Below are 13,368 nucleotides of genomic sequence, written 5' to 3'. Positions count from 1 at the left end.
GGGAATGTTTGCCTGCCTGCCTTCATGAACAAAAAAACAGGGAGAAAATGAGAGACGGCATTGTGTTTGACGCACGCCTCATGCATGTAATTGCACATCAGTCTCGCAGTCAGAGGAGCCACTGATTGCTCCGGCGACCAACACACAGGATGAGACATGGGCAACGTGAAACACGACGCATGAGAGAGGGGCAGCCTCGTGTCCACCTTCTCCTCCATCTCCACCGTATATACCACCACCAGACCCCCGCGTGAAGGAGCACCAAGGCGGCCCGCCAATGACATGTTTCTTCTATTCTCCCCCAGCGGTTTTTTTTCTCTTCTAAGTGCCAGCATACAAGAGGCATACAAATGAACACGCAGCAACATGATGAGAGCGAGAGGACGGCCGTGATAGGGGGTCCCCATGGCAACCCTACAAAACGGCATGCACTCGCCATGGCAACAGAGCTGGCGGAGAGAACGGAGAGTGGAGACAGGAAAGGGAGAGAGAGAGAGATGGTGATGGTGGAAGAGCCGGGACACTGGCTTGCTCGTGGTGATATACAGAGCTGGATTACCTATTCAATAACACTGTACCACATCCACTCTTCAACTTTTAGTGCGATTAGGATATAATCATGCATTCTCTTAGTTTCACAGGGGCTATCGCAGCGTTCAATGCCCAGGCCTGGGAGATGGATGGGGGAATGACTAGTCATGTTAGGCATGGAGACTGTTATGCAATCATAATATAAATCATGATGGGCTTTTGAAAACTGCTCACATTAAGGCACTTAGATTAAAATATATTGTCATTTGCGGTATGGTATAAGTGTTTTCCTTCGGTCTTTTCAACGACACGATTTTACGATTGTAAGGGCATACTTTCGAACAATAATCATTTAGACTACAAAACAAGTCTTTGATTACTGCTGTCAGAAGACCATTGAAAAGACAATCAATCGTATTATGCAACGGTTGCCCCCCAGCCCTTCCCTTCCCTCCAATAATGCATAAATAAACAATGAGCCCCCTGCACACGGCTCACAGGTTACCAGGGTGGCCCTTGAAGGAAGCCAGCCCAGTCAAGACAAGGGGTCCTGGTCAACCGAGCGGTGGACGTGCGCACCACCATGCACGTGCAGGACCACCAGACGCCCCAACATCTGATGCTTCAAGGCCGACCGCTGCAAACAGCACCCAGATGAGGACGAAGCCCCCCCCTACCCCACCCCCTACCCCCAGACCCACCGACGTCACGCCTTTCCACTCGTCACGCCACCTTTCCTCGGTGGCTAAGCAACAGGACGCACAACGTCCTTTGCGATCAGATGCACACACAGACACACTCAAACTCACGCACCTGCCCTCGTGTCATCTCGCGCTCCGCTGAAAGGGAATGGGCCGTGCTTTAATAAAAGTCCCCGTCACAGTGAAGAAATGGTCCTTTTCTTCCTCGCCTCGTTTCAAGCATTATCATGAATTATCTCTTCTTATGGTTCACGAATTTCACCAGTATGTCAATAAAGGTTAAATGTGTCGTTATTCTCAATCCCTGATCAAAATTAAGGTCATTTTAACGGCTGAAAATATTTTGGCAGACTTTACACATTTCAAGTAGTGTAACATGTTTCCGGTCCACTCTTCATGTGTTCAACAGTGTTTAGTTTCAGGTAATCTCTAGTGACCGGTTATACTCTCTGAACCTAATCTCTGTCACATTAGGGAGGTAAAATGGACGCTTGATAGAGGACATCACAGCTTTGTTTATTTTCTCCCCTCTCATTTCCCTACGCTTCACCAATACTTGATTTAAAACCGGCATTTTAAGCAATTTTATCCGCAGCTGTCCTTATAAGGGTGGACAATAATTTGTTTCTCCATTTGTAATTGTCTATACTTACCGATAGGGCTATAAAGAGACAGATTGGAGACCTGATTTGGTATGCTGCTTTTAATTTCTGCAGGAGTAATTAAGGATGGATTAGCTTGGCTGGGTGTACCATTGGATGAGAGAAAGGAACCTGTAGCTTTAGGTTAGAAACAATACAGACACAAACGTTGTTTTGGTCTTTTAAGGTCGAGGGTAATGCCTCTGAATAGCCATCTGTTTCAAAGAGCTTCACACAGACCGATGCTACGCCTCTCCCACCCGGTCCCATCCATCCCTATATCGGAAGAAAGGTTGTCTTTTCTACCACAGATTAAACTAATCAAGTGCTAGACTAATCCCCCCCACCCCCGATCCCGGCAGGAGCAAGACTGTCTGGAGAAGCCGTATGTGATCTGTGGGAGAACTGGAGCAAGGTGGGTGTGGCACTCAGGCAATAACAACAGACCAGGCTCTTCGTCTCACCGTTGTCATCTAGTGGTGGCCGGTTGGAGTACAGAGGGCGTGTGAAATGCTTTGAGGAGAGTCTCGTTTCCTGGAGACCCTTGATGGGTAAAGACATGCTTGCTTCATCGGGGGGGGGGGGGGGGGGTTTACAACAAATGTAAACCGGGCCAAAAATATCAGAGAGGCTTATTTGCGGGTTCAAATATTTGGCAGTAGATACTCTGCCTAATATGCTAGGCATTCATTTTTAAATCTTGGTCACATTTTGTTTTGAAATACAAATATATTTGATATTTATAAAAAATATACAGATATAAGCTGAAGAGCATGAGAGGTTCAGCGAGCTCTATCTCCTCTGAACCTAGAGCAAGTCTGTTTGTTTGCGATGCCAAGTAGTTCATAGAGCAACTGTCCAGTGTGTCTTCATTATTAATGTGCTTTATCTTACGTAGCCAATGCTGATGGGTGGAGGAGCGCCACCGTGCTTAGCCATATTGTGGTGGTGCTGCTGATTGGACCAGGAAGACATGCAGGGATCCTGGCTCCAGCCCCACCACCCAGCATTTGAGCTGGCAAGGCAAATCACAGCCATAATGATGATGTCAATTGGACATTATATAACTGTTCATGTTGCAGAGGGTAAAGATGATATGTTGACACACACATGTTTATCTTAACATATTTACCCATTAATATACTTGTAATACTTGCAATATGCTTTTGTGTATAAACAAGTGTCCAGTTGGGACCCAATAACAGCTAGGTTTCCATTAACCTCTGTCAGAAACGTGGAGGAAGGCCAAATATATTTTCTAGAGGCATATTTCCTCTTTGCATTAGATTAAGACCTCTTGGGTTCAATGTGTTGTTTGATGCTTAAGATGTTCGCCTAAAACTGAAAGAAATGGAGCGAGGGCTCGATCTAGTGTTGGAAAAGTGCATTACAGAAATACATTTAAATTTGGACCAGGTGATTAGCAATATAACTTCGCATTGAATACGAGAAAATTCCATCATGGCCATGGCGAAAATAGTAAGTACGCTTACAAATGCTTTTGGATAACCATTTAAAACTGCTAAAAATTCGGAGGACAGAAATCACTTAAAAGTACACCTTTCCCATTTCTTAAAGTGGGTTTATTTCACTATCAGGACAAACCATTCAACAGAACAAGTTGTCAATGCAGAATCGATCTTGTATGCATCACGTGTGATACATATGCTCCATCTTCATTTGCCCACAAAACAATTCAACATAATGTATAAATGGTATTATACAAAATAGAAAATAAATATCTGCGTTCAACATGGTTTGCAACCATCTCTCGTCACAATACAATTTGTAAATGTATTGTTTATTAACCTTTAAAAGGCATCTACATAAACACCAGTGAGTTTTTATAGCCTTCATACATTTATCTTATTGCATAATAAATATTGTTTTCATTAAGACAGCTGTGTTGTGCTGGCAGGGTACATATCTTCCTACAGACAGAATGGAATATTTCAATCATATTAGCCTCTATATTTGAAAAAACCTATGTGGGTTGTACGTGTGCATGATAATGAACGAGCATGTTTATGAATGACAAAACATGACAATAAAGACAGAAGAGCTCACGTCAGCTGACCGACGACGTGCACACAGGCATTCAATCATGTATGCAATGACATTCAAATAATCCGGGATCAAACATGAAGTACACACGCTCCACAAACCCTGAGATCGTGCTCCTACAGCCTGACGTTACACAGAAGAAGCTGTGTTACACGCATGTTGATAGGAGCTCGTGGGTACACAACGTCAATGTCTCAGCCAATGAGAATCCAGCTTCCGAGTCACGTGTGGGGGAGTTGGGAGGGAGGGTCAGCCAATGAAACAATGTTCATGTGACAGCTCTAGGGACGACCACATCCAGCGCTTGAGACCCGGGGGATCAAACCCGGACACCCCGGGGCCTGTACGCCACGCAGCCCCCTGCCTCCACCTGCTCCCACACGTCTTGCCGTCTTACGACAAAATAAATATACAAAAATAGCTCAGGTTATTTTCTGATTAGCCGTGGCCCACTTTTGTGATGAAGACATTAAGTTGTCGGAAAATTTGATGACGAGTGTGACTTGTAGAGCGAGTTTGACGTGTATCCCTTATATCAAGAGGATGTCAGCGGGTGCGCTATGCTGCCGCCCGTACCCGTTTTAGACGGTTGCTGTGGCGACGTCATTGGGTCTTTCGTTCTGATCATCCAAGTCCAAGTATGTTCAGGATCATAGTGGTTTTAGGACTGCAAGCGTAGCAACCAACAGTCGTTTATTAATGGTATTGTAGACGGTATGGGGGTCACTAATTGTTATTTCAGTTAATGTCTGGTTGATGGCCTTCCAATATGCCTTCATCCCAAACTGTGATACACCTTACATGACCTTGAAAGTACGATTGGAAACATCCGTAGGGTCAAGTACCCACATGTTCATGGCTATGAGGCCATAGGCTCTAGGCTGCGACACCTCCTTAAAACAAGCACAGCACAGTCTGTGGACTCTGGACGCGACAGCTTTTCACTCATTAGGTTCCAGCACAAGCTGACCCCGTCCACGATTGTCTAACCTAGTTGGGGGAGCCCACCGGATGGGCCCCTAGCTCATCACCTCCTGCACTGGCTCTCCCCAGCAGACCCCCACCTCCTCTGCTCCTAACCTCCTGACCGCCTCTGTCTCTGGTGGTCCCACTGACCGCTCAGTGCTGCAGGAGGTAGTTGGTTGCCATGTTGATGTCATTGTTAGAAGCCCTGAGTGCCTCCAGGGCGTCGATCTGCGAGAAGCCCATTTCCACCAACCTGGCAACCTGAGAGAGGGAGGGGAACAGTAGCAGCAAATCATGGACAAGGAGTTTAATGAACAGCCGCTATGGCAGCAATACAGAGGTCAGCAACCAGGGAGAATGTTCAAACCAGCCCCCTAGCCTTCGTTACGTCAGCAAACCAAACAGGGAACTGATAGAATCAACACAATTTGGCAGGAGAAAGAAGAGACTACACTTTTGGCTACATAGTTACAAATGAGAACTAACGCTCAATTCTGAATTAACAGTGAATGAACTGAAAATGCATAATTACAATTTGGATGATTGATCACTTTTGGCTCATGTAACCCATGTGATGGGCAAGCAGACGATGAGAGATCATGACGCACACCTCCCAACACACACCCCCCAACCAACCTGCTCCTCCGCTGGAGGGGAGTCGTCCAGGGGCGAGGGGTGGGGCTGAGGGGAGGGCTGGGTCTGCTCCGGGGGGGCCTGCTGGGCTGGGGCACGGATGGGGCCCCTGCGTCTTAGCGAGGGGAAGAAGCGCCTCCAGTCCAACATGCCAGCCTGCGTTCCAGAGCCCCCAAACACAGGGACGTTAAGAGTCTCCACCACTTGGTGGAGACTCACAGACACTCCCCTCTTTGAGGACTGAACAGCTCTCAGGAGAGAGGATCAGCAATAGCCTACTGGCCAAGTCTCTCAATGACCCTATTGATTACACACTACCCACAACTGGGGTTAAATTCAAGCGATAAAACTGAAGAGATTAAACATGTGAGAACTCAATATTTAAGAGTGTGTATTGTAGACACATTATTTCATGCACATACACATCTCTGTAAGTATGAACACCAAAAGAATTGGTAGTCACTAGGGATGCAACAACGAATCGATATATTCGATAAAAATCTATTACTAAAAGCGTTGGCAACGAATTTGGACATCGATTCGTTGAGTCGCACGATTAATACGTCACTCGTAGGCACGGCACAGTTTACAGCCAGCCGTTGACAGGTTGGTTCATGGTTCATGCACGCCCACAGCGAGCTTTAGTGTGAGCGACCACAGCTTGTATTTTGGTCATATCTTAACACTGGACTGTAGGCCTAAATAAAAGTGTTGTACTTTCACTGTCTTTGGGTTAAAAAAACTCCTTCAACTCAGTATCCGTCTAGTCCAACCAAAAACTCTGTTAGCTGCTGCTGCAGACGGTGTGCAGACGGACTCGGAGTCGGCACCGCGTGCATCAACAGTCATTCAAAGCAGCGGTAGTAATCACATAACCGGACGGTGTAGAAAGCTGAAAGTCTTTTAAAAATAGTACTCCAGTTTTTAAATCCATGTTAAAATCGGAAGGATATAGAGCTAGTTAGCTTTAAAAAAAAAGTAGCAAACAGTGTCAAATGTGATGTGTTCAGGTCGGCTCAGTAATATGATTGATGTGCTCAAATGCAAAACAAAATGAGATTTTGGCGAAAATTTGTTTTCCCAGCAATATAAAATAGATAGTAAAGATGGAATTATGACCTGTTTAACGTCCTATCTTTAGCTATGTTCATCTTATCAGCAATTAAAGCAATAATACAAGTTCTATTTCAACAAAATAATAGAAAAGTATCAATAGTGGTATCAATAAAGACTTGGATCGTTAAGGAGTCTCGAAAATGGTATCAATATCAATAAAAGTTAACGATCTCCTGTCATCTGAGAGAAATTAAGATGATTTTATTTCTTTTTAACCGTTAGTATTTACCGGTTAACCATGGACATCCCTTATATACTGTATATATATATATATATATATATATATATATATATATATATATATAAATAAATGTATATCTTACATTGTATGTTGTTTTTGTGTTATCTTTTTTTATTTTTCTATCATTTAATATTACTTTTAATAGTTCCGGGACGTTGGAGCAATAACCTGATGTTTTTACACTTCAGTCTGCACAGTGAATTTGAAGTAATGTTCAGTTTTTGAATAAAGATGCGGCAATTACAAATGTTTCTTTTTTAATCCGATTCATCAATTCATCGAAAAAATAATCAACAGGTCAATCAATTATTAAAATAATCGTTAGTTGCAGCCCTAGTAGTCACGTTTTATACAGTTTGGAGCTGCTGTGATAAACATAATTCCCGTTCGGGGCCGAAGAAATAACTAACAACCCATCTATGCATGGATCATGCGTGCGTATGTGTGTTTCTGTGTGAGTGTACCTGGGGCTGCGGCCGGGGGCTGCGTCTGGCCTGGTTGTACTCGGCCAGCAGCAGCTGCTGGTCCAGGAGGTCCATCCTCTGCTGCCTCTGGATGTCCAGCGTGGCGCCCATCCCCAGGGGGCTCTCGCTGGTGGGCTCAGGGCCTGAGACACACACACACACACTAATAAGAAGGCGTGCATGCAGAAGCAGCATTTGTTTACCCTAGAGCAGTGGTATTCACTATTTTTTTCAGGAGAGCCGCACTGACAGGACGACGTCAACAGGAGAGCCATTTTTACCGCAAAGTATCAAAAGCTATAAATCCAGTCATAAATAAGTATGCCTGCTTAATAATATGTCCTCCCTGAAGCAGTGTCTGCCACAGAATTTTGTGAAACTGTGGAGGGAACCCGGTCCTTAGCGGGGTCCGGGGGCATGCTCCCCCGGAAGAAAATTTGGTACCTTTTAACCTGGAATGCATCAATCTGGTGCACTTTGACAGGAAAATGAAGACTTGTGTGACTGTGTGCTATTTTCTGGAATAATGTGGAGACACTGGGTCACATAACATGGAAGCTATTGAAGAATAAGTTAATAAGAATAAGTCCATCCAAAGAGCACATTCTCTCTTGTTATGCAGGAAAACCGCCAATCTGGCAACCCCGCTGTCAGCGTAGAGCCGAGCAAGTTTAAAAATATTTTCTAGACAAGGCTATATTTCCACCTTTTAATGCCGCTGTTGATTTATTTTTTAAATAATTGTTTGTATTGTTTTTTTAAATATCTGTATTCACTGCATGATCATATCACTGTATATTTTTACCGCCATGCGAGCCGCAAATAGAGGCTTGGCGAGCCGCATGTGGCTTGCGAGCCGCGCAATGAGTAATGCTGCCCTAGAGAGTGAGTCAATCTGATGCAGCCCGGGGAGAAGAGCCCTACCGGAGAAGAGAGGCTCCAGGACACAGCGACCCATCTTGGCCAGCCAGACGGGGACGAAGAAGATGCGCTGCAGCCAGAGGACATCGCCGTAGTACAGGCCGCCTGAGATCTGGGGGACACACACAACTATGGATGCATTCAGGATATCAATCAGGGCCTGTTTGCTATGATGATAAGCACTGTGCATGTAAATATTCTATATGGGGGTTACTACTCCAAGCCGAAAAGGTACTGGGTTTGAGTCCTGATGACTGCAGCTTAAGTTGCTATGACAACTCGCTCCAAGAAGGACATGTGTCTGAATGTACTGCATTTGGCTTTCGATGAAAGTGCTGAAAGTGGTGGATTCATATGGAGCTTCGTGGGCCAAACGATAAAAGTCCCTGAAGAATATCTTTATATATCCCTCAACATCTATTATTTTAAGTATTGTGAGTCTGACACGTTATCTTATAACACAATACAAATACAACCGATCCATAATGAAAGTGGGAGAAGATCAATTCATATTGAATTACCGATCCCTGGCCTAAATTCAGAATCACCAAAGCAGAATTAGGAGGGCAGCCAGGGAGCAGCCAAGCCAAGCTGGGCAACACACTGTAAATATGGGACATCGATACTTCAAAAGATAGCCATGGTGGTAAACAGAGAGCAACTCACCAATCCACTGAGTGTCATGAGCCACATGAAGGCATGAGAGGTGAGAAGCTGGAACAAAGAAGCAACAGCTCAACAGAGAGACTACATCTGAAGCACTACTTACACCGTCTTCTACATGCGTTTGGAGCGTACAAGCTCAGCATTCACCCATCCTGTATTTAACTGGATTCAATTTTTTCATAATAACTTGGTGGCAGTAAACAAATGACATCCCACCCAACATGATGCGCTTGTATTCTTGTAAAATGTGTAGGAAGTCATTATAGTAACTAACAATTTCAAATTTACAATATTTAATTGTCTGTGGCACGAGGCTGGATCTTTGCTTCTGCAATGCTAAATAAATAATGAAAATTAAGAATGAAGAAATGCAAGCCACAATTGTAAATGTTACCTTCGTGGTACAGTCCTACAGATGGCGCTATAGTGCATTTCCGGACGTCAATTTGCCTAAACTATGTTCTGTTCTGTTCCGCAGCATTCATTTAAAAGAGAATAGCAGACCTATATATACCCGAATCCAACGTTAAATCAAACAAAATATAAAACCACTCCAAATAATAATGTATCACAATATTTGTAGAATCACATTATTTACAAAAACGCAATATATATCGTATCGGAGCTCAAAAATCTAGGTAATATCCTATTGCGAGGTCCATACCCAATACCATGCCTAGCATTGTTATAGGCATAAAACTGACTACTCTCTTGCGGATGGAAGTCCTAGAGAGAAAACGTACAAATACACACCTGCAGACCCACGATGTAGACTAGAGTCTTGTTGGTGATTGAAATGTGTCCCAAGACCTGAGTGACAGGTACCCTGGGGATGGAGAGGTAGAAAGGGACGAACAGGGAGAAGATGGGGGACAGCCTGGGAGAGAGGGAAAGAAGATGGGAGAGCCAATCAACAAGGAGACCTTCTTCAAGTAAAGTCACGATTAACACAATGTTGCTCAACGATTGTTCTAAATAACTTCTTCCTGTCCATTCAATTAGGGATAAACAGGACATAGAACAAAACCAACACCTATTTCCATTTATGTCTACCCTGCATCATGTAACACACTCACACACACAAACACACAGCAGTGGGGTCAACAGGCTACGCACAGTCCTGTCGGGAGCTCTTCCACCTCGTGGTCAAACAGGAAATACACCGCCTGGGCCAGCAGGAAGTCAGTCAGTGCAGACAGGAGCCAGGTTCCCCAGAGGAAGGACTGAAACACAACAGGTTTGCAGGAGCACTTATGTTGGTGGAAAATCAAAGCTATAAGTCATCAAGAAGCAACGAATTCCCTTCAACTCATTGTAGAACTCACAGCAAACTTCCTGGTGCCGAATCGCCTCTCAAAGATGCGGAAGTTGTAGATGAGCAAGCTGCTGCAAATGGTGTCCTTCAGATCCAGACAGACCAGCCGGCCGAACGCCCACCTCCACACCTGCGGTTTGAAAGGAAGAAGGGATTCATTCTTATAGGCTGAGATATCCCATAATCCCATGTGGTCGCTCATAACGAAGCATTTGAGTTGATGGTATCAATACAATCTATACTATATGTTTCCTATCCGTCTCATAAAACTATTTTTTAATAAAAATGTACTTGCGGTTTGCACGTATCCACCCCATGTGTGACCTAATGCACTTAGAATGGAATGGATACTAAGTGACTGTCTGCCAGCAGTTTATGACATGACAACAGTTTATAAATATTGTTGTGTGACTGGACGAAGGCCATTACAAAACTAAAACATAGCTATAACGTAGCATTTTAAACATAGTGGATTCTGTGGCATGAATGAACACAACTCTCTGATTACATTACCATGACATATGTGAGTAGTCACACACACACACACACACACACATATATATATATATTAAAAAAGAGATAACCAAGTCTTAAGGCATGAGGCATCATGTATGACCTCCTGACAGCTTACCTGCTGCTGGGTGGTGATGGCCTGTAGGTTGTACGTGAAGAGTCCTTGGTATTGAGGCAGCAACGTCAGCATGACCGTTAACCCACTGAGAACCAGCAGTAAGCCTTTGGACAGGGGGACCTTGTCTGTGGGGAAGACAACATACCGACACCATTGAACCTTGTAGTTATTTTGTATGGTTTTGCAAGGATGGCGGTAAGGAAAGTGGAAGGTGTGCTTTTTTTCTCAAGCATTATAGATATCATCGCATTGATGGTTACTGCATAAATACTTGTACTCAGAGTGGAAATGGTTTAGACATCATTCGGCAGGGGAAATCGTTTATGAATGACGCCGCAAAGCCAGCAATAGCTAGCGATGGCTTATCAGTATGGAGGAACATTGCGATAATCTTCGGTGAAGCGGAATACTCACATAATCCCCGAGAGCCCGTAGTCGTGAACATGGTTTCTGTGTGTGAAGAACAGACAGGGCAAAGGCACAAATGTTCACCTGAAATCTGACATAAAGTTTAATTGATCAGCCATGCTGTTAAGAGAAGAAACGGGCAAAGGCTAAACTACAGTAGCCCAAAAAGACCAGAAGTCCTTTTTGCGCGATTGTTGCGGTACAATATATAAATATCCGCTTGAGGGCGCTGTTACTTTACTATTAAATGGATTCACCATTTCATATTCAATTTGTAACACGGTTATTTATGGTATTTTTCAAATGTGTTTACGATTACATATTTTTGTTGGGAGGTAAAATATTTTTTCTTGGTATTAAGTGGCAAGTTGACTACCCATATATGTATAAAATACTACCAACATAAAAGTAGCTGGAGACAAATTTAGTTTAATTGAGTGTAAATAGTGTTAACTAGTTCAAATGAAAACAGCAAATATTTTATACATTATTTTAGAATTTTTTGAAAACAACAATACCTTTACACCAATGCTTCCATACACTTACATGCACTGCTGTGTATTTCTATCACTCAGTCTTGGGTGTGTTGAATCTTGTCAAAATATGAAATTCCTTCCCCGGTCTTTTTCTTTAGTGTTCAGTGTGAGAGGCACGTTTCTCTTTCTCAGAGATTATCCCTTCATGGCTGGATGCAATTCAAATTGCTCCCGAGTTGATTGATCCGGTGCTTTTCTAAACACCCAAGAACATTTTGAAAAGATATGCACAACAGCTGTCTAATAGTTTGCGTTTCCTGGTCTCCCACAGATGCAGCGGCAGGTTAGTTCCCATTGGTTAGTTCCCATCCATTAGGTCTATTTGGCTGCCTGTGGTCAGATGTGACTGCAAAGCAGGGGCCCGAGAACAGCTTGCTAATTGTGTTTCAGACCTTCTCTGTCACTGATGTAGGAGTAAGGTCTAAAAAAGGTTGCTTTGCCCCTGTTCTCAATCAAAGCTAATCAGATTAAACAGGGCAAATAAGTGTGTGTATGCGTGTGCGTGTGTGTGTGCTTTTGCCTGCATATGTGTGTGTGTGTGTGTGTATGCGTGTGTGCATATGTGGGCCTGTGTGTGTGTCCTTGTCCACGTACACACACACATTTGTGTGTTTTTCAATAAAGAGACTCCAGATTTGGAGACAGCCTTGACTCCTGCTGTTTGCTTTGTTCATTAAGAGGAGATGAGCAGATGGCTTGCAGGTCTGTTGTGCAGTACACACATGAACACACACACACACACACACACACACGCACACATGAACACAGTCCTGTCACCTTAGCTTTATCCCCCATTTATCTTTTCCATTACACACCTCTCAGCAGGACAATGCTACTGGGTGGTTGGGAAGGGTATGGTGTGTGTGGGTGTGTGTGTGTGTGTGTGTGTGTGTGTGTGCGTGTGTGTGTGTGTGTGTGTGTGTGTGTTTGTGTGTGTGTGTGGGGGGGAGAGAAAGATATAGATAGATACCTAGTAAGATAGATTGAAAGAATAGCAGATAGAATTGAGGAGAGAAAGTGATTAAGAAATCAAGAAAGAACGAAAAGACTTAAAAATAAAGACGTCACAAATAAATAAATAAAAAGATTAAAGGAAGAAAGAAGTTCCACTTGTGTCTATTGGGTCAAGCCTTCCAGAGGTCTTACTGACCAAAGTGATGAATCATCCAGACATTATTTTGACAAATCATTAGAAATCTGCCCACAGTTGAAGGTTCATTGTGTTCAGGACACTGCCCACTGATCAACACACATCCTTTGTCATGTGTAACCATGACTAACAGTGTTCAAATGCAAGAAAAACACAAATACAAAGTGGTTTGTATTTAAATTATTTTAGATGATTGAATTCATTAATTATAAAGTAAAATATATAGCACGTCCTTAAACGTTGTTTTGCTTTTATATTCACATCTAGTTTACTCGATAATTAAGCACATCAATTATATTAAATTAGATCTCATTTAAGTATTAAATGTTTCTGGAAAGATTCATGTTTTTCCTCTCACCTTTATTACCATTTTACTTTCACCTT

At 43.3% G+C, this 13,368-nt stretch overlaps 1 protein-coding gene across 1 annotated transcript; it reads right to left on the bottom strand.

Moving 5' to 3' along the window:
- Positions 1–3,476: 3,476 nt before the first annotated feature.
- On the bottom strand, positions 3,477–11,436 carry ubac2 (UBA domain containing 2). The gene is made up of 10 exons (XM_079729351.1): positions 11,305–11,436; positions 10,891–11,015; positions 10,270–10,389; positions 10,061–10,167; positions 9,698–9,821; positions 8,945–8,992; positions 8,282–8,390; positions 7,358–7,500; positions 5,540–5,692; positions 3,477–5,164 (listed from the first exon to the last, which is right to left on the bottom strand). Exons 1-10 carry the CDS (start codon positions 11,333–11,335, stop codon positions 5,057–5,059), a joined length of 1,068 nt encoding a protein of 355 aa, XP_079585477.1. The 5' UTR covers positions 11,336–11,436; the 3' UTR covers positions 3,477–5,056.
- Positions 11,437–13,368: the final 1,932 nt, after the last annotated feature.

The sequence above is a fragment of the Pollachius pollachius genome (genome assembly GCF_949987615.1).
Source record: "Pollachius pollachius genome assembly, chromosome: 2".
Classification (NCBI taxonomy): Eukaryota; Metazoa; Chordata; class Actinopteri; order Gadiformes; family Gadidae; genus Pollachius; species Pollachius pollachius.
This window is presented reverse-complemented; position numbering and strand designations above follow the sequence as displayed.

Bases quoted from the DNA above. Each gene is read 5' to 3' on its own strand.
- ubac2 (XM_079729351.1), bottom strand. From the start codon at position 11,335: ATGTTCACGACTACGGGCTCTCGGGGATTAT. The intron at 11,016-11,304 runs GTGAGTATTCCG...TCTTCCCCACAG, and splicing joins TACGGGCTCTCGGGGATTAT to ACAAGGTCCCCCTGTCCAAA. The intron at 8,993-9,697 runs GTGTGTATTTGT...TCTTTGTTCCAG, and splicing joins TCTACATCGTGGGTCTGCAG to CTTCTCACCTCTCATGCCTT.